This window comes from Myotis nattereri (assembly GCF_964212035.1).
Source record: "Myotis nattereri genome assembly, chromosome: 14".
Taxonomy (NCBI): Eukaryota; Metazoa; Chordata; class Mammalia; order Chiroptera; family Vespertilionidae; genus Myotis; species Myotis nattereri.
Window position 1 is genome coordinate 60,750,661 of NC_138089.1, and position 26,059 is coordinate 60,776,719.

The 26,059-nt window shown below is 68.0% G+C and overlaps 1 protein-coding gene across 1 annotated transcript; it reads left to right on the forward strand.

The window, feature by feature from the left end:
• Positions 1–1,220: 1,220 nt before the first annotated feature.
• On the forward strand, positions 1,221–25,719 carry CELSR3 (cadherin EGF LAG seven-pass G-type receptor 3; the record flags this gene model as incomplete). The annotated part of the gene is made up of 35 exons (XM_081106562.1): positions 1,221–4,929; positions 6,291–6,941; positions 7,548–7,773; positions 8,001–8,116; positions 8,399–8,487; positions 8,591–8,748; positions 9,166–9,329; positions 9,584–9,709; positions 9,795–9,964; positions 10,254–10,439; positions 11,129–11,245; positions 11,508–11,679; positions 11,826–11,967; positions 12,060–12,180; positions 12,484–12,667; positions 12,825–12,926; positions 14,201–14,295; positions 14,541–14,750; positions 14,989–15,184; positions 15,375–15,530; positions 15,830–16,001; positions 16,466–16,633; positions 16,850–16,976; positions 17,063–17,269; positions 17,479–17,653; positions 17,873–17,985; positions 18,357–18,436; positions 19,117–19,240; positions 19,480–19,596; positions 19,670–19,818; positions 20,026–20,141; positions 20,459–20,611; positions 21,071–21,271; positions 21,991–22,861; positions 24,111–25,719. 35 exons carry the CDS (start codon positions 1,221–1,223, stop codon positions 24,136–24,138), a joined length of 9,891 nt encoding a protein of 3,296 aa, XP_080962688.1. The 3' UTR covers positions 24,139–25,719.
• Between the last annotated feature and the right edge of the window lie 340 nt (positions 25,720–26,059).

Consider the following 26,059-nt stretch of genomic DNA (forward strand, 5'->3'; position numbering starts at 1 on the left):
CGGGCAGAGCCTCACGTTGTGCCCAAGAGACGGTGACTTTCTGATCGGGGCGCTCGGCGTCCACCCCGCCCCGCTGTCCTGTGACGTCCATTCCGCTGCGCCTGCCCATTGGCCGGACGGTACCCGCTGGCGCCCGGAGGGGCCGGCGGAGGAGAGCTGGGTTGTACGGCGGGAGAGGATTGAGCTTCCGTTAGTCCCGTCAGCGGTTAAAGCGGTCTCAGCGGAGGAGCAGCCGGGATCCGAAGAGCCGGGCCCGCAGCCGCGGGGCCACGCCGGGCTCCACGGGGCATCCCGGAGCACTGGGGTCCGTGCCCTGGAGAGAGGGGTGCAGCCTCCGGTGGGGGATCCCCCAGCGCCGGAGACTGCGGGAGGCTGTCAAGGCCGGGAAGGGGTGGCCTCTGCTCCTGCCCCGGGCAGGGCAGGTCACCTCCCGTTCCTGCTCCACACAAGGAGGTGGACAGTCGCGACGTTTCATGATTTAGAACTCGCTGATGGAAGAGTTAAAGCTATTGTTCGGGCTGCTGGTGCCCAGCTCTCCCCCCATCGCCCCCCCGCCCCGCCCCATGGTCCTGAGGACACTCACTGAGCCCCACATTCTCACCGAAATCCGGAACGAGCTTCGGAACTGGGGCTCAAGAAGGGGGACCAGAGGCCCGTCGGCGGAAGAAGGGAGGGGATAAAGTTACATTTGAAAAAGAGAAGAAAGGGTGGGAGACGGAGCCGGGACCTCGCCCTGACAGGAGGGAGGCGGGCGAGGGCGGAGCCCACGTGCGAGGAGGCGGCATCCGCGGCGGCCGCTCCCCGCGCCCGTTCAGCACCGCGGGCAGCGCCTCTGCGTTGCCCTCAGTAAAGATGGCGGCGTGGGCGTCGGCGATCGGAGCTGCCATGCGCCGCGGCCTGTACCACCGGGTTCGAGGTTTCGGGCGGAGGCGGAACGAACCATCGCGGCGGCCGGGAGCCATGTTGGAGCGGCGGGAGGCGGCGGCGGCGCCCGGGATGCTGCGGTGGGGGTGGCCGAGCCCGGGGCCGCACTCCACAGGGGCTCCGGCCGCGGAGTAGATGGTGGCCGGGGCGGGGCGGCGGGGGCGCGGAGCGAAAGGCCGAGCGGCGCGGGGCCGGAGCGGCGGCGGGGGCCCGGGAGGGGGCCCGAGCGGCGGGGCGGGCCCCAGGCCCGGACCAGGGCGGGGGACGGTGGAGGCCGAGTGGGGAGGCGGGGGGCGATGGAGAGGCGGCCGCCGCGGTGGGGCCTCAGGGGGCCGACGGCCGCGCTGCTCCCGCTCCTGCTCCTCTCTTTGTTCCCTCTCAGCCGGGAGGAGCTGGGGGGCGCCGGGGGCCGCGGCTGGGGCGCGGAGATGGCTGCTACCCCGGAGCCCGGGGCGCGAGTCGGTGGCGGGGCCTTAGCTCTTTGTCCCAAGCCTCCCGGGGCCCGGGAGGACGGGGAGCCCGGCCTGGGAGTTGGGGAGCCTGTCTTCGTGGGGCTCCGAGGGGGGAAGCTAAGCGCCCAGAGTGGCGGAGGGTCCCCCGGGCAACCGGATGCGGGGCTGGGGGCGGAATACGGGGGCCAGGCACTCGGGAAGCGCGGGCGAGGGGCCGGCCAGGGCCCAGGGTCTCCGTTATGCTGGCGCCCGGAGGTTCCCGCCTGCGGACGGACAGGACCGTCACGAAGAGACAGTTTGTCGCCAGAGGCTCCGTCCCCAGGGGTCCCGGCCCCAGCGAACAGCTTGCCCTTCCCTTCGGACCTTCTGGTTCGGCCCCAGAGGCATGCTGGGAGAAGCGCCCCCCAAAAAGTGGGAACTACGCGATGTTGCGGGGAATTGTGGGTGCCGGGGCGCAGGGGCCAAAGCGAGAGAATCCTGGGCCCCCGAGCCGAGAGGACGATCTCCCGGACGGACTGTCCTCCCGGGGCCGCGGGGCCTGTCCCGGGCCCGGCTTCAGCACCGCGCACGGCCAGGACAGCTCCCGCGCCGGGTTCAGCACCGCGCGGTGACCGGACAGCTCCCGGGTCGGCGCCCGAGCGCATGCGCCCCTGCGGCCTCTTCCGCCGCCGCTTCTCCCCGCTGCGCCCGGGGGTCCCGGCCCCGCCCGGCCCCTGGAGGACACCCCTGACGAGCCGGGCCCGCCCCCGTCGCGCCGCCAACCGCCACCCGCAGTTCCCGCAGTACAACTACCAGGCGCTCGTGCCCGAGAACCAGGCGGCGGGCACCGCGGTGCTGCGCGTGGCGGCGCAGGACCCGGACGCGGGCGAGGCGGGGCGCCTGGTGTACTCGCTGGCTGCGCTCATGAACAGCCGCTCGCTGGAGCTGTTCAGCATCGACCCGCAGAGCGGCCTCATCCGCACGGAGGCCGCGCTGGACCGCGAGAGCATGGAGCGCCACTACCTGCGCGTGACGGCGCAGGACCACGGCTCGCCGCGCCTCTCGGCCACCACCATGGTGGCGGTGACGGTGGCCGACCGCAACGATCACGCGCCGGTGTTTGAGCAGTCGCAGTACCGGGAGACGCTGCGCGAGAACGTGGAGGAGGGCTACCCCATCCTGCAGTTGCGAGCCACCGACGGCGACGCGCCCCCGAACGCCAACCTGCGTTACCGCTTCGTGGAGCCGCTCGCTCCGCGCGCCGCCGCGGCCGCCACTGCCTTTGAAATCGACCCGCGCTCGGGCCTCATTAGCACCAGCGGCCGCGTGGACCGGGAGCACATGGAGAGCTACGAGCTGGTCGTGGAGGCCAGCGACCAGGGCCAGGAGCCCGGGCCGCGCTCGGCCACCGTGCGTGTGCACATCACCGTCTTGGATGAAAACGACAACGCGCCGCAGTTCAGCGAGAAGCGGTACGTGGCTCAGGTGCGCGAGGACGTGCGCCCCCACACGGTGGTGCTGCGCGTCACGGCCACGGACCGCGACAAGGACGCCAACGGCCTGGTGCACTACAACATCATCAGCGGCAACAGCCGCGGCCACTTCGCCATCGACAGCCTCACGGGGGAGATCCAGGTGGTGGCCCCGCTGGATTTTGAGGCCGAACGCGAGTACGCTCTGCGCATCCGGGCGCAGGACTCCGGCCGGCCCCCGCTGTCCAACAACACGGGCCTGGCCAGCATCCAGGTGGTGGACATCAATGACCACGCGCCTATATTTGTCAGCACGCCCTTCCAGGTGTCCGTCTTGGAAAACGCGCCCCTGGGCCACTCGGTCATCCACATCCAGGCGGTGGACGCAGACCACGGGGAGAACGCCAGGCTCGAGTACTCGCTGACCGGCGTGGCCCCCGACACACCCTTCGTCATCAACAGTGCGACGGGCTGGGTCTCTGTGAGCGGACCCCTGGACCGCGAGTCTGTGGAGCATTACTTCTTCGGGGTGGAGGCCCGAGACCACGGCTCACCCGCGCTGTCCTCCTCGGCCAGCGTCACGGTGACCGTGCTGGACGTGAACGACAACCGGCCCGAGTTCACCACGAAGGAGTACCACCTGCGGCTGAACGAGGATGCCGCCGTGGGCACCAGCGTGGTCAGCGTGACCGCCGTGGACCGTGACGCCAACAGCGCCATCAGCTACCAGATCACAGGCGGCAACACCCGCAACCGCTTTGCCATCAGCACGCAGGGCGGGGCGGGGCTGGTGACGCTGGCCCTGCCCCTGGACTACAAGCAGGAGCGCCACTTCAGGCTGGTGCTCACCGCCTCCGACCGGGCCCTGCACGACCACTGCTACGTGCACGTCAACATCACCGACGCCAACACCCACCGGCCCGTCTTCCAGAGCGCCCACTACTCCGTGAGCGTGAACGAGGACCGGCCCGTGGGCAGCACCGTGGTGGTCATCAGCGCCTCTGACGACGACGTGGGTGAGAACGCGCGCATCACCTACCTGCTGGAGGACCGCCTGCCCCAGTTCCGCATCGACGCCGACTCGGGGGCCATCACGCTGCAGGCCCCGCTGGACTACGAGGACCAGGTGACCTACACGCTGGCCATCACCGCGCGAGACAACGGCATCCCACAGAAGGCGGACACCACCTACGTGGAGGTGATGGTCAATGATGTGAACGATAACGCCCCCCAGTTTGTGGCCTCCCACTACACGGGGCTGGTCTCGGAGGACGCCCCGCCTTTCACCAGCGTCCTGCAGATCTCAGCCACTGACCGGGACGCTCATGCCAACGGCCGGGTCCAGTACACTTTCCAGAACGGGGAAGACGGGGATGGGGATTTTACCATCGAGCCCACCTCGGGCATCGTCCGCTCGGTGAGGCGGCTGGATCGGGAGGCCAGGCCCGTGTACGAGCTGACGGCCTACGCTGTGGACCGAGGTGTGCCTCCGCTTCGGACTCCGGTCAGCATCCAGGTGACCGTGCAGGACGTGAACGACAACGCCCCCGTCTTCCCCGCCGAGGAGTTCGAGGTTCGGGTGAAGGAGAACAGCATCGTGGGCTCGGTGGTGGCCCAGATCACGGCGGCGGACCCCGACGAGGGCCCCAATGCCCACGTCATGTACCAGATCGTGGAGGGGAACATCCCGGAGCTGTTCCAGATGGACATCTTCTCCGGGGAGCTGACGGCGCTCATCGACCTGGACTACGAGGCTCGCCAGGAGTACGTGATCGTGGTGCAGGCCACGTCCGCCCCGCTGGTCAGCCGAGCCACCGTGCACGTCCGCCTCGTCGACCAGAACGACAACAGCCCTGTGCTCAACAACTTCCAGATCCTCTTCAACAACTACGTATCCAACCGCTCGGACACCTTCCCCTCCGGCGTCATTGGGCGCATCCCAGCATACGACCCCGACGTCTCCGACCACCTCTTCTACTCGTTTGAGCGCGGCAATGAGCTGCAGCTGCTGGTGGTGAACCAGACGAGCGGGGAGCTTCGGCTCAGCCGCAAGCTGGACAACAACCGCCCGCTGGTGGCCTCCATGTTGGTGACCGTCACAGGTAAGGGGTGGGGGCAGGCAAGTGACGTGTCCGGCCTCCGGGGCTCCACAGGGCACCTCAAACCCAAGAGGGATCTCCGCGCCTTCTAAGAATCCCGGCACCGCCCGGGATCTGCCATAGGCCTCACAGGTTAGGTTCATACAGTCCCTGCTTAGGCTCTTGGGAAGTCTCTACAGAAAAAAGACTGAGCTGTCTACTACCCCAGGGATGGTCCCCTCCCTCCAAAGGCTGGAGGTCCTGGGTGAATGGTCTGGAGGTCACGGAAAAGCCGGCAGAGGCCAGTCAGCCCGCACCACACCCCTGTCCAGAAGATGGGTTCCTTTGGGTCCACTCTGCCCCTCACCCCTCGGTGCGGGAGAGGGGAGCCAGTGGTTTAGCGGTCAGAAACAGCAGCGTACTCTGGCAGCTTTGGGCAGAGGGGGCCGCATTGGCCTGGCTACGATCCAAGGGACTGACCAGGCCCTGCCCTTTGGGAAAACACGCAGAGGCCCACCTGCCTCCTTCCCGCCCACACAGCAGGTGTCAGAGCCCCTCCTGGGAGCTGCCGTGGGGAGGCTCTGGAGGCTGCGGAGGCCGGAGACAGGCGGTCCTGGCGTCCACTCCGGTGCGGGGCCTGGTCCTGGCCCTGCCGAAGCACTCAGCTTAGGCACCAACCCACCAGCCCGCACCGAACGCCCAGCGTGTGCCATGGTCTGGGGACAGGCGTATAAGCCCCTCATCCTCATTTCCGGGGGGCCACTGAGATCGAAGGACCCGGGTCTGGGGTGATGGGCAACTTGCTGAGGGTAGGAGAGGTTGGGGTGCACGACCCTCCTGGTGCGAGGGAGCTGACTGACCTGAGGGGGTGGGTTGAGGGGTTACAGGACCTGGGCCAGGGGAAAGCAGTTGCTGACAGAGATAGGGATGGGTAACCCCTGACCTAGAAGCCTCTGTGTTTTGGAGGGTGTCTGGCTGGTTCTGCAGTGCTGGGGGTGGGGGAGGATGGGTGGTCAGTGTCCTGAGTGGGGTGGCCTGCTGACTAGGATAACTTGGGCAAGGGTGAGTTGCACTTCCGACTCTCTCGCGTTCTGTTGGAGGAGTGGCTTGCCGACCTCCGGGCACTGGGTGGGGAGGGGTTGCTGGTTGGTCCCTGGCCCAGGCCCCTCCTTGTGTTGGAGGGAGGCGAGAGGAAGCAGCAACTTGCTGACCCCTTGACAGGGAGAGCTGGGTCCACCAGGGCCACAGTGGTCACGAGTCCCTTGGCAGGGTCAGCCTGCTGACTCGGGGGCCAGCGCACTGGGCAGTCACTGGCCCGAGCCCTCTGCGTCCCAGGGAGGGCCGCTGCTGACCCCAGGCTGACCCTGCCCCTCCCCCGCCCGCAGACGGGCTGCACAGCGTGACGGCGCAGTGCGTGCTGCGCGTGGCCATCATCACGGAGGAGCTGCTGGCCAACAGCCTGACCGTGCGCCTCGAGAACATGTGGCAGGAGCGCTTCCTGTCCCCGCTGCTGGGCCACTTCCTGGAAGGCGTGGCCGCGGTGCTCGCCACGCCCGCCGAGGACGTCTTCATCTTCAACATCCAGAACGACACGGACGTGGGGGGCGCCGTGCTCAACGTGAGCTTCTCGGCGCTGGCGCCGCGCGGGGCGGGGGCGGGCGCCGCGGGGCCCTGGTTCAGCTCCGAGGAGCTGCAGGAGCAGCTGTACGTGCGCCGCGCGGCGCTCGCCGCCCGCTCGCTGCTCGACGTGCTGCCCTTCGACGACAACGTGTGCCTGCGCGAGCCCTGCGAGAACTACATGAAGTGCGTGTCGGTGCTGCGCTTCGACTCGTCCGCGCCCTTCCTGGCCTCGGCCTCCACGCTCTTCCGCCCCATCCAGCCCATCGCCGGCCTGCGCTGCCGCTGCCCGCTCGGCTTCACCGGAGACTTCTGCGAGACCGAGCTGGACCTCTGCTACTCCAACCCCTGCCGCAACGGCGGCGCCTGCGCGCGGCGGGAGGGCGGCTACACGTGCGTCTGCCGCCCGCGCTTCACGGGTGAGCCTGCCCGCGGGGCTGGGGCCCGCCCGGCCCGGGAGCCTCAGGCAGAGCGCGAGGGCGGGACCACACTGCCGGGAGGACAGGGATGAAGGAGCCGGCACGGGCGGGGCGCGGTGGGACCAGAGCTGGAGAGCCTGGTCCTGGGGGAGTCCAGGGCCACCAGGACCCAAGGCCTCGGTTGGGGCTGAGGCTGTGAAGGAGGCGTGGCCACTCCGGGGGGCGGGGCTGTGAGCATCCGTTGTAGTGGGTGGGGCGGGACCACGGGGCGTGGTCGGAGTGGGGCGGGGCCAGATAGAGGGCGTGACTAGAATCGGACTGGGCATGGTTAGGTATGGGCGGGACTAGACAGAGGGTGTGGTTAGAGTCGGGGGGCGGGGTCACTGACTAGGCGTGGGTATGGTGGGCGGGACCAGACCGAGGGCGTGGTTAGAGTCCGGGTGGGCGGGACCACTGGCTGGGCGTGGTTAGGTGGGCGGGCCAGACGGGGGCGTGTCACTTAAGCGCCAGACCCTTCCGAGGCGTTGAAACCCGCCTGGGAGCCCTGAGCCTCGGGAGCGGGGGCGGAGGGGCCTGGAGTGGTCGTGACCGCGGCTCCACCCGCAGGAGAGGACTGCGAGCTGGATACGGAGGCCGGACGCTGCGTGCCCGGCGTCTGCCGCAACGGGGGCACCTGCGCGGACGGGCCCTACGGCGGGTTCCGCTGCCAGTGCCCGGCGGGCGGCGCCTTCGAGGGCCCGCGCTGCGAGGTGTCGGCTCGCTCCTTCCCGCCCAGTTCGTTTGTCATGTTCCGGGGCCTGCGGCAGCGCTTCCACCTCACGCTGTCCCTCTCGTAGGTGCCCGCCCCGCACCCCTGCGGCCTCCACGCGTCCCTCCTACTGCCCGACCCCGCCTCCGACTCCTGCCGCCCCTCCCGCCCTGCCCGGGCGGTCACTGCTGCGCCCCCTCTCTCACCGCTCCCTAACCCCAGCCTGGGCTCCCTCCCCGCCAGCCTTGTCGCAGGGATGGTGGGTGCGAGGAGTGTGCGGCTTGTGACTCGCCCTGCCCACCCCCACCCAGGTTTGCAACAGTGCAGCCCAGCGGGCTGCTCTTCTACAACGGGCGTCTGAACGAGAAGCACGACTTCCTGGCCTTGGAGATCGTGGCTGGGCAAGTGCGGCTCACCTACTCCACAGGTGGGTGCCCCGGGGGGTGTGGGCGGCGGTGCACGTGTGTGGGGGCCAGTGCAGCTCCAACCCCCTGAGGGGCCTGCACACCCGCTTCCATGGCCGCAGAGCGGTGAGAACCTGATTCCGGGGGAGTCCATCTCCGGGGTGCGTGCTGCTGTCTGCCCCAGGCACTCCGGTGCACCAGTGTGTCACCGTGTGTGGGCTGATCGGATGCAACAGCGTCACCCTGGGGGTGGCTGTGCCTACATGACTTGGGGGGGTCAGCCTCCACACGCATCATCCCAACAGGTGAGTCCAGCACGGTGGTCAGCCCCACAGTTCCAGGGGGCCTGAGTGACGGGCAGTGGCACACGGTGCACCTGAGATACTACAACAAGGTGGGCATCCCCTCGGCCTGGGCATGGGGGGAGCCGGATGCCAAGTCCTGCCCCTCGGGGATCCCCCCGGGGGCCCTGCTGAGCGGTGTGCCTGGGTCTCTAGCCCCGGACAGATGCCCTGGGGGCAGCTCAGGGCCCCTCCAAGGACAAGGTGGCCGTGCTGAGCGTGGATGACTGTGACGTGGCCGTGGCTCTGCAGTTTGGAGCTGAGATCGGAAACTACTCATGCGCAGCTGCTGGCACGCAGACCAGCTCCAAGAAGTGAGGCCCGGCCCTGCCCCCATGCCCTCTGCTGGGCAAAGCCCGCCAGCCCGTCACACACCCACTCCGCACTCCCGCCCGCCAAGCTCCCACCCTTCCCCAGACCACCAGGTTTCCGCTCCCCACAAGGACCCTGAGACCCCACCTCACCTCTTCTCCCTCCGCCACCCCAGACACCAGGTGCCTCGCTCTCTCATCCTGACCCTGAGCCCGCTCTCCCCGCTTCCCCCAGACTCTGCCCATCATGAGCTCCTTTGCACCCCCACCTGGAGTAAGGCCCCAGCAGCTCCCCCAGCCAGGCCTACTCAATCACCTCGCCCTCTAAGTCCTACCCCCACACCTCCTATGACCCCCCCCCCCAGGAGCAACCCTACCCTGGCTCCAGTCCCACCAATGACCTGGACCCCTGACCCCCAGGTCCCTGGACCTGACAGGCCCTCTGCTCCTGGGGGGTGTCCCCAACCTCCCCGAGAACTTCCCCGTGTCCCACAAGGACTTCGTCGGCTGCATGCGGGACCTGCACATTGATGGCCGCCAAGTGGACATGGCGGCCTTCGTGGCCAACAACGGCACTGTGGCAGGTAGGCGTCCCTGTCCTCGGGTGGGGTGGGGCCGTGAGTGACTCCCCCGCTCACGGTCTCCTCTGGTGGCCAGCATGGCTCCGGTAGCTCCTACAACGGGCCTGCACGGGGTCTGCACTGGCCCGCCTCCGTCCAGGTCCACCCCGCGGGGACCTGGGGCTGAGATCGTGGCCACTCGCGGTCCCTGTGGACCCCCAGGTCCTGCCCGCGCTGTGCCCCTCGTCTCATACGCTCCCCATGCCTTCCTCCCCCAGGCTGCCAGGCCAAGCTCCACTTCTGCGACTCGAACCCGTGTCAGAACCATGGCCGCTGCGCAGAGCGCTGGGGGGGCTTCAGCTGCGACTGTCCTGTGGGCTTCGGCGGCCGAGACTGTCGGCTCCGTGAGTGGGCGGCTGGGCCGGGGGCCTGCAGGGCCGGCTTGGCTCCTGAGGGGGGCCGGTGACCTTGCCCCTTCCGTCTCCGCAGCCATGGCCCAGCCCCACCGTTTCCGCGGCAACGGCACCCTGAGCTGGGACTTCGGGAATGACGTGGTTGTGTCTGTGCCGTGGTACCTGGGGCTGGCGTTCCGGACACGGGCGGCGCAGGGGGTCCTGATGCAAGTGCAGGCCGGGACGCACAGCACGCTCCTCTGCCAGGTGCGTCTGGCCCCCGGCCCCCGACCCTCTTTCCCACCGGGGCATCCTCCGCAGGCGCAGGGCACCTGTGTGGCGCCCCACTCAGCGCCCTCTGGCCTGACCTCTGCTCCTTCACCCACTTCCGGCAGCATCGTGGCCCTGGGCGCAGGGCCTGTGTGCCCGATGTAGCCTTGCCCTGCTGTTCTACCCTCTGGTGTTCTCGACCTCTGAGCGCCCTGGCCTCACCTCCCGACATGCCCAGCCCCGGCCAAACGGGGTTCCTAACCCAGGTCTGTGCCTCTCCCCACAGTTGGATCGGGGGTTGCTGTCCCTGACGGTGACCCGGGGCTCGGGCCGTGCTGCCCACCTCCTCCTGGACCAGGTGACCGTCAGCGACGGCAGGTGGCACGACCTGCGGCTGGAGCTGCAGGAGGAGCCAGGTGGCCGGCGGGGCCACCATGTCCTCATGGTCTCGCTGGACTTTAGCCTCTTCCAGGTCTGACCTCTGACCCTGCAGTCGTCCATTCTCAGTCTGCCAACCAATTGATCCCGCCTCTAGTCAGCTCCTCTCCGCTCCCTCCCCTGCGCCCTCCCCCTCCTGTCCTGCTCCGAGCCCACCCGCAGCCCTCCTCATGGCAGGGGGCTCCTGGATTTCTGGCCCGGTCTTGGGTAGTCAGCACTTTGCCAGACTCTGGGAAACCCTTCTAATCGCCGGCCCCATCTCCCAGCTCAAATCGTGGGATTTCAGGGTCTGTTCTGGTCCAGGAGAAAGGGCCTATCTGAGCCCAGCTCTTTTTTAAAAATTAATTTTTATTGATTTCAGAGAGGGGAGAGGTAGAGAGAGAGAGAAACATCAGTGATGAGAGAATCTTTGATTGGCTGCCTCCTGCACGCCCCCTACTGGGGATCGAGCCCGCAACCCGGGCATGTGCCCTGACGGGAATCAAATGGGACCCTTCAGTCCACAGGCCGACTCTCTATCCACTGGGCCACACCAGCCAGGTCTGAGCCCAGTTGATCCCTTCCTGACCCATCCCCCTGCTCCTGCAGGTCCCTCATACTCAGACCATCCCCTGGTACAGAGGAGCAGAGCCTGGTTGTGCAGGGCTAGGGCCAGGCCAAGACGGCCTCGGGGGGTAGGGTAGGGGTCCTCTCCCTCCCCAGTGCTGACTGCCCCTCCCCCAGGACACCATGGCGGTGGGGAGCGAGCTGCAGGGCCTGAAAGTGAAGCGACTCCATGTGGGAGGCCTGCCTGCCAGCAGCGGAGAGGAGGCTCCCCCGGGGCTGGTCGGCTGTGTCCAGGTGGGGTCAGCACGGGGTGAGCGGGGAGAGCAGGGCCTGGGGACCTGAACAGCTGCGCTCACCTGGGGCGGGGGGCTAAGCCAGAGACAAGTCAAGCCTGTCTGTGCTGCTGGAGGCGAGAGTCCAGCTCCGATGGTCACGGGCCCTTAGAGGTCAGTGTCAGGGGCAGCACACTAGGGGCCCCTGAGCTGAATTAGGGACATGGGGTCGGGTCGGGTCGGGAGCTGCATGTCAGGGGTCATCAGGCCAGCTGTGTCCACAGGGGGTGTGGCTCGGCTCCACGCCTTTGGGGTCCCCAGCCCTGCACCCCCCCGCGCAGCGAGTGAACGTGGAACCTGGCTGTGTCGTGGACAGCGCCTGTGCGTCTGGGCCGTGCCCGCCCCACGCGGACTGCCGCGACCTCTGGCAGACCTTTTCCTGCACGTGCTGGCCAGGTAGGGCCCGGGCGGGGGCGTGATTGGGGGGCTGATGAAGACTCGGGGGCCTGGAGAGCCTGGAGGGGGAGGAGGAGGCCAAGGACGGCGCCGCTCCCTCCCGTGCCCTGTGGTCAGTGTCCTGAGCTCTCTGACCCGACCTGCAGGTTACTATGGCCCGGGCTGTGTGGACGCCTGCTTCCTGAACCCCTGTCAGAACCAGGGGTCCTGCCGGCATCTCCCAGGGGCCCCCCACGGCTACACCTGTGACTGTGTGGACGGCTATTTCGGGCAGCACTGTGAGCACAGGTAGGGGGCCAGGGGCCGAGATCAGGGAGGACCTGGGGGCGTTAGGAGGGCGCTGAGAGATCGGGGGCATCTCACCGGCTGTGCACCCCCAGGATGGACCAGCAATGCCCGCGAGGCTGGTGGGGGAGCCCGACCTGCGGGCCCTGCAACTGTGACGTTCACAAGGGCTTCGACCCCAACTGCAACAAGACTGACGGGCGGTGCCACTGCAAGGTGTGCTGGGGCCCGGCCCCTGACCCCTGGCCTTGGAACTCTTCCCTAGCCATGATTTGTGATTCTTTTCCAGCTTGCTGACCTCTGCCCCCTGACTCAGGCCCTGACCCTTAACCCGTCCTGTGACCTAAGTGCCGTCTTTTGTCCTTGACATCTGACCCCTCCCTTAAGTTTCACTTGCGGCCCGGCTTCCTCCTGGCCTGTGAGCATTGTTCTCTCCACCCTTCGACCCTTCGACCTTGGCTCTTCTTCCCCAAGCAAGCATTGACCTCTGACCTCAGGCCCTGACCCCTTCTCAACCAGGAGTTCCACTACCGCCCCCGGGGCAGTGACGCCTGCCTGCCGTGCGACTGCTACCCTGTGGGCTCCACCTCGCGCTCCTGTGCCCCCCACAGCGGGCAGTGCCCCTGCCGCCCGGGAGCCCTCGGCCGCCAGTGCAACGGCTGTGACAGCCCTTTCGCCGAGGTGACGGCCAGCGGCTGCCGAGGTGAGCAGGCCAAGTGCTTTGATGACTTGCCGCCGAATCCGCTAGGCCAGCCGGGGAGGGGCGGGCTGGGAGCCGGGCTGGGTGGCGGAGGGGCCGTGGCAGAGGCTGTCACTCGCCCCTGCTCCTGGCCCCTGGCTCAGTGCCCCCGTCTCCTTAGTGCTGTACGATGCCTGCCCCAAGTCGCTGCGAGCTGGTGTGTGGTGGCCCCAGACCAAGTTCGGCCTTCTGGCCTCAGTGCCCTGTCCCCGGGGGGCCCTGGGTGAGTACCTCGGAGCAGGCGCTTTACTGAGGGGGGGGGGGGGCCTGTCCTTGGCCTGCGGTAGCCGCCTCTTCCTGAGACGGGCGGCCTGGTTCCTGCAGAGGTGGGAGCGGGGAGGGTTCAGGCGGGCCCCTCACTGCCTCCTAGGGGTTCCGTGTCCCTCCCCCACCTCACTGAGCCTCCGTCTGTTTCTCCTGGCTTCTGGGCAGGATTGCGGGGTGCAGGTAAGGGGTACGTGTTTGCTCAGGTGCGCTGCCCCCCCCACTGCCAAAGCTTTCGCAGATCCCCCTGCTGCCTGAAGCCCCTGCAGGCCCCTCCCACTGCCTGAGGCCTCTGAAAGCTACTCCTGACTGCTGAGGTCCCGGGGCCCCTTCTCTGCTGCCCTTGGTCCTCAGAGACCCTCCCCATGCCTGGAGACTCTGGCTGCCCCTCCCACCTCCTCAGGCCCTGAGGTCCCTGCAGGAACCTGTGTCCCTGCTGCCTGAGTTCCGCCTTCGAGGCTCCTACAGGCTCCTCCCCACGGCCTGAGGTCTCCCCCAAACCCTCCTCCTTGCCTGAGGTCCCTGCAGTGGCTGGACAGAGATCATCCGTGTGCATGCACGTGTGTGTGTCTTTCTGTGCCTGCGCACGTGTCCGTGAGTCTGTCTTGGGGGGAGAGGACCCTGTGTTAAGGTTAGGGTCCCTTTCGCTGATGGCTGCAAGCTCCCTCGTGATCCAGGTCATTCTTATACAGCCCCCGCCCCAGTCTCATGGACAAGGAGAGACGGCAGCAGCCATGCCCGGGCAGTTAAAACCTGCGTGGAAACTTCTACCCTCACCAGTTTGGTCACAAAGTGCTCCTGGAGAATCTGGCCTGTGTGTGTGTGTGTGTGTGCGTGTGCGCGCGCGCGTGTGTGTGTGTGTGTGTGTGAAAGAGCATTGTGTGTGTGTGTGCAGATAGGAGCATTAGGGTGTGTGTGCGCATGCGTGCGTGCCCTGGGCCGCATGCCTGGGAACCTTTCCTGGCCTGTGTGTGCATGTGCGTGTGGACGTGTGCACAGGCCTGCCCTCGTGCTACCTTTTATCGCTGGTGGTTCAGAATGGCCAGACCCTCAGGAATTGCCTGGCAGCAGCTGGGGGCTGCCTGCACTGGGGCTGGGCCGCTCCATCCAGGGTCTGACGGGCAGTCCTCTGGTCTCTGACTCAGAGCTTCCTCTGAGACGGGAGAAGGTGCGTGGCCACCTCCTCGGGAAGGTGCCCGGCCCCAGGCCTGACCAGGGCTCGCCTGCCCCCAGGTGCTGCCGTGCGGCTCTGCGACGAGGACCAGGGCTGGCTGGAGCCCGACCTCTTCAACTGCACCTCCCCTGCCTTTCGCGAGCTCACGCTGCTGGTGAGACCGCCAGCCGATGCCCTGCACTCAGCACCTGCCCGGCCCTGGCCTCAGTCTCCCCAGGCCTGTGGTCAGCCCAGACCCCACGCCCGTCCCTGGGTGCCCGTCCCTCGGCCCAGACACCATACCCATCCCTGGCCCCGGCCTTCCCTGGGTGCCCTTTAATCTGGCCAAACCCTTCCTGTGAGGCTTTGGAGAAAGGCCTGAGGGACCCAGTGACCTCGGACCCCATCTTTGTCCGGCAGTTGGATGGCCTGGAGCTGAACAGGACAGCACTGGACACTGTGGAGGCCAAGAAGCTGGCTCAGAGGCTGCGGGAGGTGACCGGCCACACTGACCACTACTTTAGCCAAGATGTCCGCGTCGCTGCCCGCCTGCTGGCCCACCTGCTGGCCTCTGAGAGCCACCAGCAGGGCTTTGGGCTGACGGCCACTCAGGACGCCCGCTTCAACGAGGTGGGCTGTGCCCTGTGCCCTCCCCCAATCGCTGGCCCTGGGCTCTGAGCCCCGGGTCCCTGCTCAGGCCCTCCTGGCCCTGGGGAAGGGAAGGCCCTGAGCTCCCTCTTCCCCGGCCCCCCAGACCCAGACCCACCCCCTGCCTGCTGGGGCCCCCTGAGCCCTGGCCAGACCCCTCCGCCCGCCCTGCCCTCATGCAGCCTGTCCTGGCTGAGCCTGCTCTCCTCCCTCCTCCCAGAATCTGCTGTGGGCAGGCTCCGCCCTGCTCGCCCCGGAGACTGGGGACCTGTGGGCCGCGCTTGGGCGGCGGGCGCCCGGGGGGTCCCCCGGCAGCGCCGGGCTGGTGCGGCATCTGGAGGAGTACGCGGCCACACTCGCCAGGAACATGGAGCTCACGTACCTGAATCCTGTGGGGCTGGTGACGCCCAACATCAGTATGTGGTGGGGGGTGGGCAGGGGCTGCAGAAGGGCGAGGACCTGGGGTCTGAGGGCCGGAGGCCGGCTGCCACCCTCAGCAGGGCTGGGCTCCGCTGGTAGCAGGGAGGCTCTGGTGTGGGCAGGAAGGAGCGGGACCCCAGCCTGGGGAGGGACCCTTGACGGCCTCACCCCCTTCCTCCTGGGCAGTGCTCAGCATCGACCGCATGGAGCACCCCAGTCCGTCCCGGGGCACCCGTCGCTACCCTCGTTACCATAGCAACCTGTTCCGTGGTCAGGATGCCTGGGACCCTCACACCCACGTGCTGCTGCCTTCCCAGTCCCCGCGGCTGTCCCCATATGACGGTGAGGGCCCGGGGTGACCCCTGGGCCCGGTCCTGCTTCCCCAAGCCAGACCCCACGTACCCCCCTGCCAGGTCCCCTGGGAGAGACTCCCTCGCCAGCCCTCCCCCCACCCCTGGCCGCAGCACTCGCCTCCCAGCTCCTGCCGCCTCCAACCTTCCCAGGCCTGACCCTGCGGCCCATGTCCCCTCAAGGCTAGTTCTGGACCCGCAGGGAGGGAAGGCCCATGCTGGATGCAGGGTGGGGTTGAGAGCTGGTTTGTGGGCGCTCACTGACAGTGGCTCCTCCCCTTGCCCTGGCAGTTCTGCCCACAGGCGGCAGCGTGGAAAACTCTAGCTCTGCACACGTGGCCCCCCCGCCACCTGCGCTGGAGCCCGAGCCGGAGCCGGGGACCTCCATCGTCACCCTCCTGGTCTACCGCACGCTGGGGGGGCTGCTCCCCGCCCAGTTCCAGGCCGAGCGCCGGGGCGCCAGGTACGGGGGGGGGGGGCGAGGGGGTTAGGGGGAGCGATGCCAGGCCCCTCACCCTGAGCTTCCTGCAACTTCTGCCCAGCCTGGCCCCCCAACCCCGTTTTGGTGGGCAAGCGAGCAGGTTCCTGGTCACGGCTGCTCCTCGGCACAGCGCGGGGCCGGGCCCACCTGCCTGGTTCCGCAGCGTGTTGCGGGGTGTTGGTGGGATGGTCATAGGCAGAGGGCGGGAGCCAGGGCATCAGGCAGCCTGGCTGAGAGGCCAGCAGACAGGCCGCTGGGGAGCCCGGCTGGAGAGAACCTGCCCCTTCGGGAACCGTGACCCCAGCAGAGGCTGAAGGGGTCTCAGAACAGCATCCTCAGGGGCTTCCCAGGCGGGGCTCAGCCACGATGAGTGGCCGAGGACCCTGAGGCGGGCAGCCAGGGCTGGGCGGGCCGCGGCGCTCAAGCCCAGGCGGGTGTCTCCTCAGGCTCCCCCAGCACCCCGTCATGAACTCCCCGGTGGTCAGCGTGGCTGTCTTCCACGGGCGCAGCTTCCTGCGGGGCGTCCTGGAGGCCCCCGTCAGCCTGGAGTTCCGCCTGCTGCAGACGGCAAACCGCAGCAAGGCCCTCTGCGTGCAGTGGGAGCCGCCTGGCCCGTGAGGACCTCCGCGCGGGAAGCCCGGGGCCCCTGTTAGCCCCTGGGAGGCCGGCCTGCCCCGGGGCCCCCACTCACGCCCCTGGGCACCCAGCCCCCCGAGGAATGCTGCTCCCCAACTCCAGACACCCTGGGCCCCTCCTGCCCTCTCTCTCCCCTGCCCGGCGACGGGGCCCTCCTCGGAGCCGCTGGTGGGTCTCACTGCCCGTGGCCGCAGGGAGGACCAGCACGGAGTGTGGACGGCGCGGGACTGCGAGCTGGTGTCCAGGAACGGGTCCCACGCACGGTGTCGCTGCAGCCGGACGGGCACCTTCGGGGTCCTCATGGACGCCTCCCCCCGTGAGGTGCAGCTGTGCTCGGGGCCCCGAGGATGTGGGAGGGTCAAAGGGCAGGGGTCGCAGCACCCCAACGGTCACCCCTGTCCCCACAGCGGCTAGAGGGCGACCTGGAGCTGCTGGCTGTGTTCACGCACGTGGCCGTGGCCGTGTCGGTGGCCGCGCTGCTGCTGACCGCGGCCCTCCTGCTGAGCCTGCGCAGCCTCAAGTCCAACACACGGAGCATCCATGCCAACGTGGCGGCCGCCCTGGGGGTGGCCGAGCTCCTCTTCCTGCTGGGGATCCACAGGACCCACAACCAGGTGCAGGGTCAGGGTCAGGGGACCTGAGTCCCGGTGACCTCGGCCGGGCCAGAGCTCAGGGTCAGAGGTCAGGGGTGCTCCAGCCGGGCCAGGGTGTGGGGCAGGGTCCTGGGGCAGGTGCTGTGGTGTCGGGGTCAGCGGCGGGTGGGCGGGCGGGCGGGCGTGAGGCGGGCGGGGCCGGAGCATCCTGACGCCCGCCCTGCCTCCAGCTGGCGTGCACCGCGGTGGCCATCCTCCTGCACTACTCCTTCCTCAGCACCTTCGCGTGGCTCCTGGTGCAGGGGCTGCACCTCTACCGCGTGCAGGTCGAGCCCCGCAACGTGGACCGCGGCGCCATGCGCTTCTACCACGCCCTGGGCTGGGGCGTGCCTGCTGTGCTGCTGGGTGAGCGCCCTGCCCACCGGCCCGTCCAGGCTGTGACCCCTGACCTCTGTCCACCACCGGGCCTGCCCCTGGCCCCCAATCCCAGTGTGACTCCAACCTCGGCCCCCATGCCACCTGCTCTGGGAGGACAGCTCTGCTCGCCATCCCGGCCTCTCCCGCCCTCGGAGGCTCAGGGGCTCTAAAACACGCCCCTTCCATCCTGCCCCTCCCCCGCCCCAGGCCTTGCCGTCGGCCTGGACCCTGAGGGCTACGGGAACCCCGACTTCTGCTGGATCTCGGTCCACGAGCCCCTCATCTGGAGCTTTGCAGGCCCTGTCGTCCTTGTCATTGTGGTGAGTGCCCTGCGCTCGGTGCCACCTGTGTGCTCCGCTTGTGGGTGGGGCAGCAGCAGGTGAGGGGTGCCAGGGAGGGGCGCCAGGTGGCAGTCTGCAGGCTTCCTGGCTCGGCCTCTGGTCCCCATGCAGCTGGCATGGAGATGGAGGCGGGGTCAGAGGTGGCTGCCCCCCTCCCCGCCTCTGTCTCCCTGTCTCTCCACCTCTCAGTCCCCTCTGGCTCCCTGTCTGTCTCTGATCTCTGTACCATGTGTGTTCTCTGGGTCTGTGCCCTCCCCCCGCCCCCCCGTGAATCGTGGTCTCTCTCTGTCTCTCACCGTCTCTGTCTCTCTCGGCCTTGCCCGGGTGCCCATGTCCGGCGGTGGGTCCAGATGAGCGGGACCATGTTTCTCCTGGCTGCCCGCGCGCCCTGCGCCTCCGGGCAGAGGGAGGCCAAGAAGACGTCTGCGCTGTGAGTTGGCTGCCTGGGGGCCCGGGGGGTCTCGCCCTCCTGCTTGGGGCCTGGGGTCCCGGGACAGTCCCGGTGCAGGCTGGGCTCCAGATTCTGGGGGGGAGGAAGCCGCCTGCCCGGGGCTGCGGTCACTCCCTGGTGCCCGCGACACGCTGACCACACACGTGCTCTGGCCCTGCTGCCTCCCCAGTCTGCCTGGCCCGGTGGCTCACTGGGCCTCCTGCCCATGGGCTCCCGCCCGTGTTCTTCCCTGTTTGCTCTCATGCCGCTTCCTGCGTGGTTCCCCATGTCCCCTCCTGGCCCCTCATATCCCCCAGCGTCTTCCTGACACCTCCACGTTCTTGTGTGAATCCCCCCCCCCGTCCCCGGGTGTCCCCTGCCTGGCCCCGTGCTGCCTCTCATGTGACTCCGTGTGTCCTGTGTCCCTCCACGATCCCCATGTGACTCCATGTCCCTCCACGAGTCCTGTGTGACTCCCGTGTGACTCCGTGTGTCCCTCCACGATCCCCATGTGACTCCCGTGTGACTCCATGTGTCCCGTGTCCCTCCACGATCCCCGTGTGACTCCCATGTGACTCTGTGTGTCCCGTGTCCCTCCACGATCCCCGTGTGACTCCCATGTGACTCCGTGTGTCCCGTGTCCCTCCACGATCCCCGTGTCCCTCCACGCCCCTGCGCAGGACCCTTCGGAGCTCCTTCCTGCTCCTGCTCCTGGTCAGCGCCTCCTGGCTCTTTGGGCTCCTGGCGGTCAACCACAGTGTCCTGGCCTTCCACTACCTCCACGCCGGGCTCTGCGGGCTCCAGGTACGGCTGGTGGCCCTGTCACCGGGCCTGACGGAGCTTCGGGGCCGCTCCTGGGCGGGCATTGGCAGCAGGCGGGTACTGGCCGGGAATGACCTTCACTCACACCGGGGCTCCTGGCCGCCTGCCTCCTGGCCACACCGACCTTCCCCAACTCGTCCCTCGTGTCCCGGGGACCTTGGCTGACGCCCGGCTGGCCCGGGGCCTCCTCGCCCACTGAAGTCTCCGCCCTCGTGCCCCAGGGCCTGGCCGTGCTGCTGCTCTTCTGTGTCCTGGACGCCGACGCCCGGGCCGCCTGGACGCCCGCCTGTCTGCGCAGGAAGCCGGTGCCCGAGGAGGCCAGGCCCGCGCCGGGGACGGTAGGAGGCCCTCAGGGCCGGGAGGCCAGGGTTGGAGGCTTCTCTCGGTGGCTCACCCCCTGTCTCCCCCCAGGGGCCTGGGGTTTACAACAACACGGCCCTCTTCGAGGAGAGCGGCCTCATCCGCATCACCCTGGGCGCCTCCACCGTCTCCTCCGTGAGCAGTGCCCGCTCCGGCCGGGCCCAGGACCAGGACAGCCAGCGGGGCCGGGGCTGCCTCAGGTGAGCGGGGGGACACAGCTCCCACCAGCCCGCGTTCCCAGGTGGGCGCTGCCGGGCCCCCTGGGCCCCTGGGCCTCTGTGGCGCCTCCGTCCCGAGGCCTCCTGCCTCACCCCGGTGCCCTGGGAGCCATCCACGGGCACGCAGACGCCCGGCCTCCAGGGCGCCCATCGCCCCTCTTTAACGGGGGAGGGGCGGTGCATTTCCAGGGACAGCGTCCTGGTCCGACACGGCTCCGCTGCGGACCACACTGACCACAGCCTCCAGGCTCACGCCGGCCCCACAGACCTGGACGTGGCCATGTTCCATCGAGACGCCGGCGGAGGTGGGGGCCCGGGTGGGGAGGAGGGAGACACATCTCTCCCCGCCTCCCCTCTCTTCTGTCCCAAATTGGGAGCCGCGGCTGCAGCCGCCAGCTCCCCAGGTCACCACCCTAGCGGGCACCCAGCACCCAGCCCTGTTCTCCTAACAAGGCCCAGCCCTCTGCCCCTCCGCCCCTCACCCTCTCCCAGGCCCCAGGTCCCCAGCCCCTTCCTTCCTGCAGGGGCCACCCCAGGGCTCCCCTAGTCCCTCCTTTCCCCACGACAACGCTGGGCCTCCCACCTCTGACCTCCCACCTCTGACCTCCCACCCCAGGTGCAGACTCCGACTCCGACAGCGACCTGTCCTTGGAGGAGGAGAGGAGTCTGTCCGTCCCGTCCTCCGAGAGCGAGGACAATGGCCGGCCGCGGGGGCGTTTCCAGCGTCCGCTCTGCCGGGCCGCCCAGAGCGAGAGGCTCCTCAGCCACCCCAGAGGTGACGGGGCCCCCCGACCCCCGGGTGACCAGGACACCCCGTCCCACGTGGGTGTGACCCAGGGACCCTCCTGCCCCGAGGACTCCTGGGCCCGACCTGCTGGGCCGGCACTCCTCTTCCCTCCCGCCTCCGGCGTGTTCCGTGGCTGGAGGCCCGCACAGCCGGTGGCCGGAGAGCAGGTCGGGGTGTTCTAGGTGACACGCCACCCCTCCAGCCCCTGGGCTTCCCTGGGGTGGGGGCTCCTCTCTCAGCATCAGGTTCCCCCTGTCTCTGTCCGCCTCCAGCTGAGAGGGAGGGCGCATTAGTGCCCGAAGGCTCATGGACCTCTGAGAGCCGCCTCCCGTTCGCACCTGTGCTCACAGGACAGCCAGGGTTTTAGGGGCCATTGGGGTCAGGGGTCAGAGTCAGGGCCGCAGGGGTCATGAACCACCGGGTCCTGTCATGGCCCTGGCTCTGCAGATGTGGACGGCAATGACCTCCTGTCCTACTGGCCCGCCCTGGGGGAGTGTGAGGCTGCGCCCTGCGCTCTGCAGGCCTGGGGCTCCGAGAGGCGTCTGGGGCTGGAAACCAGCAAGGACGCGGCCAACAACAACCCGCCGGACACGGCCCTGACCAGCGGCGACGAGACCTGCCTGGGCCAGGCCCAGCGCCAGAGGAAAGGTGCGAGCGAGCCTGGCCTGGCCGTACTTCAGGAACCCCATGTCTTGACTCGGGGTTCCACCCTCCCAACCCAGACGGCTCCACGGGGGTCCTGAGTGCTCCCTCTGCTCCGATCTGGGGGTTTCCACTCCCCTATGCTGCACCACAGTCCCTGGGGATGCCATCATGGCAGTGCGTTGCTTGCCCCGCCCTGGTGTGGATCACAGAAACCCCAGGGCCTTCTGCCCCAGCCCAGGGGTCCTCCCCCAACCCCATCTGCGTCCTGTGAGCCCCAGGAGCCCCTGTGCCTCAGGCCTCAGAGCTCCTGCCCCTCCCCTGCTGGACAGAGGTCCTGAGAGATGATCCTGCCCACCCAAGGGCTCCCTGCCCTGACCTGCACCACAGAGACCCCCGGGAGTGCCCTGCCCCAGCCCAGGGGTTCTGCCCTCTGACCCTGTCAGCATCACCAGGACCTGGGGCTGCCCCCACCCCGACCTGGTGGGGGGCGGCTTGTCTCCACCCCTGCACGAGGGAGCTGTCCCGTCCTGGCCCAGGCGATGACCGCCTCCCCGCTGGCCCTGTCCAGCTGCCTCTGGAACTCCCAGAAGCCTCCTCTGCGCCTCTCCCATGGGTTTCTGCCCCAACCCTGTGTCACAGGGACCCCAGGGCTGCCATGTCCCTAGACCCGGGGAGTCCCTGCCCCCCTTTTACACATCCTGTCCCCCGCTGTTCCCACCCAGGCATCCTAAAGAACCGGATGCCATGCCCACTGGTGCCACAGCCCCGAGGCACCCCTGAGCTGTCCTGGTGCCGCGCAGCCACCTTGGGCCACCGCGCCGTGCCGGCGGCCTCCTACGGCCGCATCTGTGCCGGGGGCTCGGGCAGCCTCTCGCAGCCGGCCAGCCGCTACTCCTCCCGCGAACAGCTGGACCTGCTCCTCCGGCGGCAGCTGAGCCGCGAGCGGCTGGAGGAGGCCCCGGGCCCTCTGCTGCGCGCCCTCAGTCGGCCGGGCTCCCAGGAGCGCCTGGCTGCTGCGCCCGGCCGCCCGGAGCCCAGGGACCGGGGCAGCACCCTGCCGCGGAGGCAGCCGCCCCGGGACGGCCCCGGCGCCGCCGGCCGCTTCCGGTCACGGGATGCGCTGGACCTGGGCGCGCCCTGCGAGTGGCTGCGCACGCTGCCCCCACCCCACATCGCCCGGGACCGGGACCCACCGCCCCCGCCTCGGCCCCTGTCTCCCCAGCGGCAGCTCTCCAGGGACCCCCTCTTGCCATCCCGGCCCCTGGACTCTCTGTCCCGGAGCTCGAACTCAGGGGAGCGACTGGACCAGGTGCCTAGCCGGCACCCCTCGCGGGAAGGCCTGGGGCCCCCCCCACAGTTGCTCCGCGTCCGGGAGGACCCGGCCCGCGGCCCCTCCACCGAGCAGCTGGACATCCTCTCCTCTATCCTCGCCTCCTTCAACTCCTCGGCCCTCTCCTCCTCCGTGCAGTCCTCCAGCTCGCCCTCCGGCCCCCACACCACGGCCACGCCTTCCGCCACGGCCTCCGCGCTGGGGCCCTCCACGCCGCGCTCGGGCACGTCCCACAGCATCTCGGAGCTGTCGCCCGACTCGGAGTAAGCGGGTCCAGCCCCTGCACACCCCCATCTGCTCAGGACCATCTTCTGTGGGCGCCCTGTGTCTGCCACAGATGGGGTGTGCGGGGGGGGCGACAGTGACAGTGTGGGCACCCGGGCTCAGCACAGTCAGGGGCCAGGGGCCGAGGGCAGAAACCCGCAGGGAGAGGGGCTGTGATTGACAGGGGCTTGCGGCTGTGCTTGGGCCAGCACACCTCCCCCCCCCCCCTGGGCTACAGGGAAGGACAGGGGCCTTGCCTTCTAAGGGGCTTGAGCTGGGTGTGGGGGGCAGAGGAGGCAGGAGGCTGGGCCGGGGGGAGTGGGGAGAGCAGGGGTGGGAAGTGGTGCCAGGATATGGGTCCTTGCACGCCAGGCTGGACAGCTCACTAATGGTAACACACTCATCCCTTCACTCAGTCAGTGTCAGGTCCCTCCTGCCTAGGGCACTGGGGGCTGGGCACACAGATGCTGAGCTGGGACCTGGTGCATCCCAGTGCCCGTGGGTCTCTGTGGGTGGGGGTGGCGGACACACCGGAGGCAGCTGCATGCTCAGGTGTCGGGGAGGCCGTGGGGGGAACAGGAGTTGCCAGGCCTTAGCAGTCAAAAGGAGGGTTGAGTTTTATTTGTTTAAAAAAGTTTTTTTAAATCTATTGATTTTGAGAGAGAGAGACAGACAGACAGACAGGGGCTTGCTCTGCCTCTCCATGCGCCCCCTGGTTGACACTTGTATGTGTTGACCTGACGGGGTTGAGCCCGCCCCCTGGGTGCGTCAGGACAGCACTCTGACCAGCAGCTCCCCGGCCAGGGCGAGGGACAGCTAGTCAGGTCTGTGGAGTCTGTAGGGTGAGCGGCTTCGGGGAGGGAGGACCCCCAGGATCTGAGCAGAGTTGGGGGAGAAGGAAGGAAGGTGAGCGGGGCAAAGGACTTGGGGCCTGGTGCCCAGGGCGCTGGGAGGATGCTGGGGGAGGGGATCAGAGGGGCTGTGGGCCCCATCGGTGGGGTCTGGCTGTGGGGGGCAGGGAGCTGGGGGACTGAGCAGGGGTTCAGGCTTTGGGTGACCCTTGACCCCTCTGAGCCTCAGTTTCCTTATCTGCAAAATGTGCCTGTGGGAGCAGGCCCTGTGAGATGGGGAGATTTCTGAGACCAGGTCTGCCCAGTGTGCGCCTGGGGTCTGTCACGGGGGTGCTCGCTCCGCCTGGAGGAGACACGCAGGTGGCCTGGCTGACGGCTCTCCCCGTTCCACTCGCAGAGTCCCCAGAAGTGAGGGCCACTCCTGAGGGGCCGCCGGCAGCGGAGGAGCCGCGGGCAGCGGAGGATTCCGCGACGCTGACGGAAGAGACCCCCGGAGGCGGGCTGACCCCAGGCGCCCCCCGCTCCCCGGGCTGCCGGCTGAGCTGCACGCTCCTCCTGAGAGTGCGCATGCGTGGGGCTGGCAGGGGTGCGGGGCCTGGGGACGGAAGGGAGGACTTTTATACTTTTGTATCTTTGTAACCAGAGAGATATGCGTATGTTATTTTTTAGCTTTTCTGTTGCCTGGGGTTCTGAGGCGGGGCTGGGAGGGGCGGGGGCCGAGGGGAGAGGCGCAGAGTTTGACTCCGCTGGGGTTCCCGGCACCAGATGCTCTTTTCTCTCCTCTTAACGGGGCGGCTCCGGGCAGATCCTCCCGCCCCCCCCAGGGGGATCGGAACACCGCCAGGGCCCAGAGAACAGGACTGATCTTTGCTTTTTCTTGGATGCAAACTCGAGACTTGGGGTGGGGCTTGGAAACAAGGGTCCCCTGGCCGCCTCACAGGGCCCCCTCGTGCCGCCCCTCCCCGTGGGTTTGGGTGTTCACGGTGCGGAGCCCCTGCCGTTACTGCCTTATGACCGAGGACTGCTGCTGGTGCCGGGGAGCCGGGAGCCGGGTCCTCCTCCCAGAGGGCTGCAGGCCGCGGTCACCGCCCGCAGAGGGCGCCCGCCCTGCTGTGAGCAGAGCTGTCTGGTGCCCGTGATTCCCGCCAGGACTCCTGCCGAGGGCTGGGTGGGAGGGACAGCCAGGGATCAGAACCAAGGGACTGACGATGCCCAGTGTAGGTGCCACCCCCATGTTTACAGGAGCGCCCGGCCGGCACCGGCTGAGCAAGCGGCTCCCTCCCGCGCCCACCCCCTTCTGCTGGGAGACGGGACTGTTAGACCCTGTGCACAAACCTCCGTTTGATTGCTTTGTCTGATGCCCGGAACTGGGAACTTCTGCATTTTGTTACTTTGTTTACAGGTCAGGATTGAAAACATTTTAAGCCTTTGTTTACAACTGGAACTTTTTACACTTTGTTTACAGTTTAGAATGTTCCCACCCCCTTTGTTTACAAGTGGGAGGTAGCAAAAGTGGGAGAGGAGCCCACCTGGCAGGACCCTGGCCCTCTGCGGGGTGTGTAACCCCCGCTGTCCCACCAGAGGTCAGCCCTGAGTGCCTGCTGGACAGCAGGACAGCAGCGGGAGGCCTCCTCTTACCACCGGGAACGGGGTCTTGCAGGGTTGGGGGCGGGGCGGGCAGACAGTCCCTCCTCCAGGATGCTCGTGGGAGCCGTTTCCCAGGAGACCGAATGCTCTACTTGACTGACAGGTGCCAAGTCCCACCGGCCAGGACCACGCTCTGCTGACCAGAGTGACCCGCCTTGCAGGGTTGCGGGGCCGCGTGGGGAGAGGGGCTGTCCTTGCTATGTCCCCGCGGCGGGGAGAGGGGCTGCCCTTGCTATGTCCTGGCTCTGTAGATGCCCCTCCCTGGGGTCGCCCCCTTCAGCCGTGGCCCCTCTTCCTGTCTGTGTACATTGTTCCGTGAAGCCGCGCTCTGTTTTGGGAATAAACTTCTATAGAAAATGGTTATTGTCTCTCTCTTTCTTAAAAATGTATTGATTTCAGAGAGAGGAAGGGAGAGAAACATCCGTTTCTTGTCCCACTTATGCACTCATTGGTTGCTTTTTTTTGATATATTTTTATTGATTTCTGAGAGGAAGGGAAAGTGAGATAGAAACATCAATGATGTAAGAGAATCATTGATCGGCTGCCTCCTGCTCGCCCCCTACTGGGGATGGAGCCCAAAAACCTGGGCCTGTGCCCTTGACTGGAATCGAACCCGGGACCCTTCAGTCCACAGGCGGACCTCTATCCACTGAGCCACACCGGCCAGGGCCATTGGCTGCTTCTGGTACCTGCTCTGAC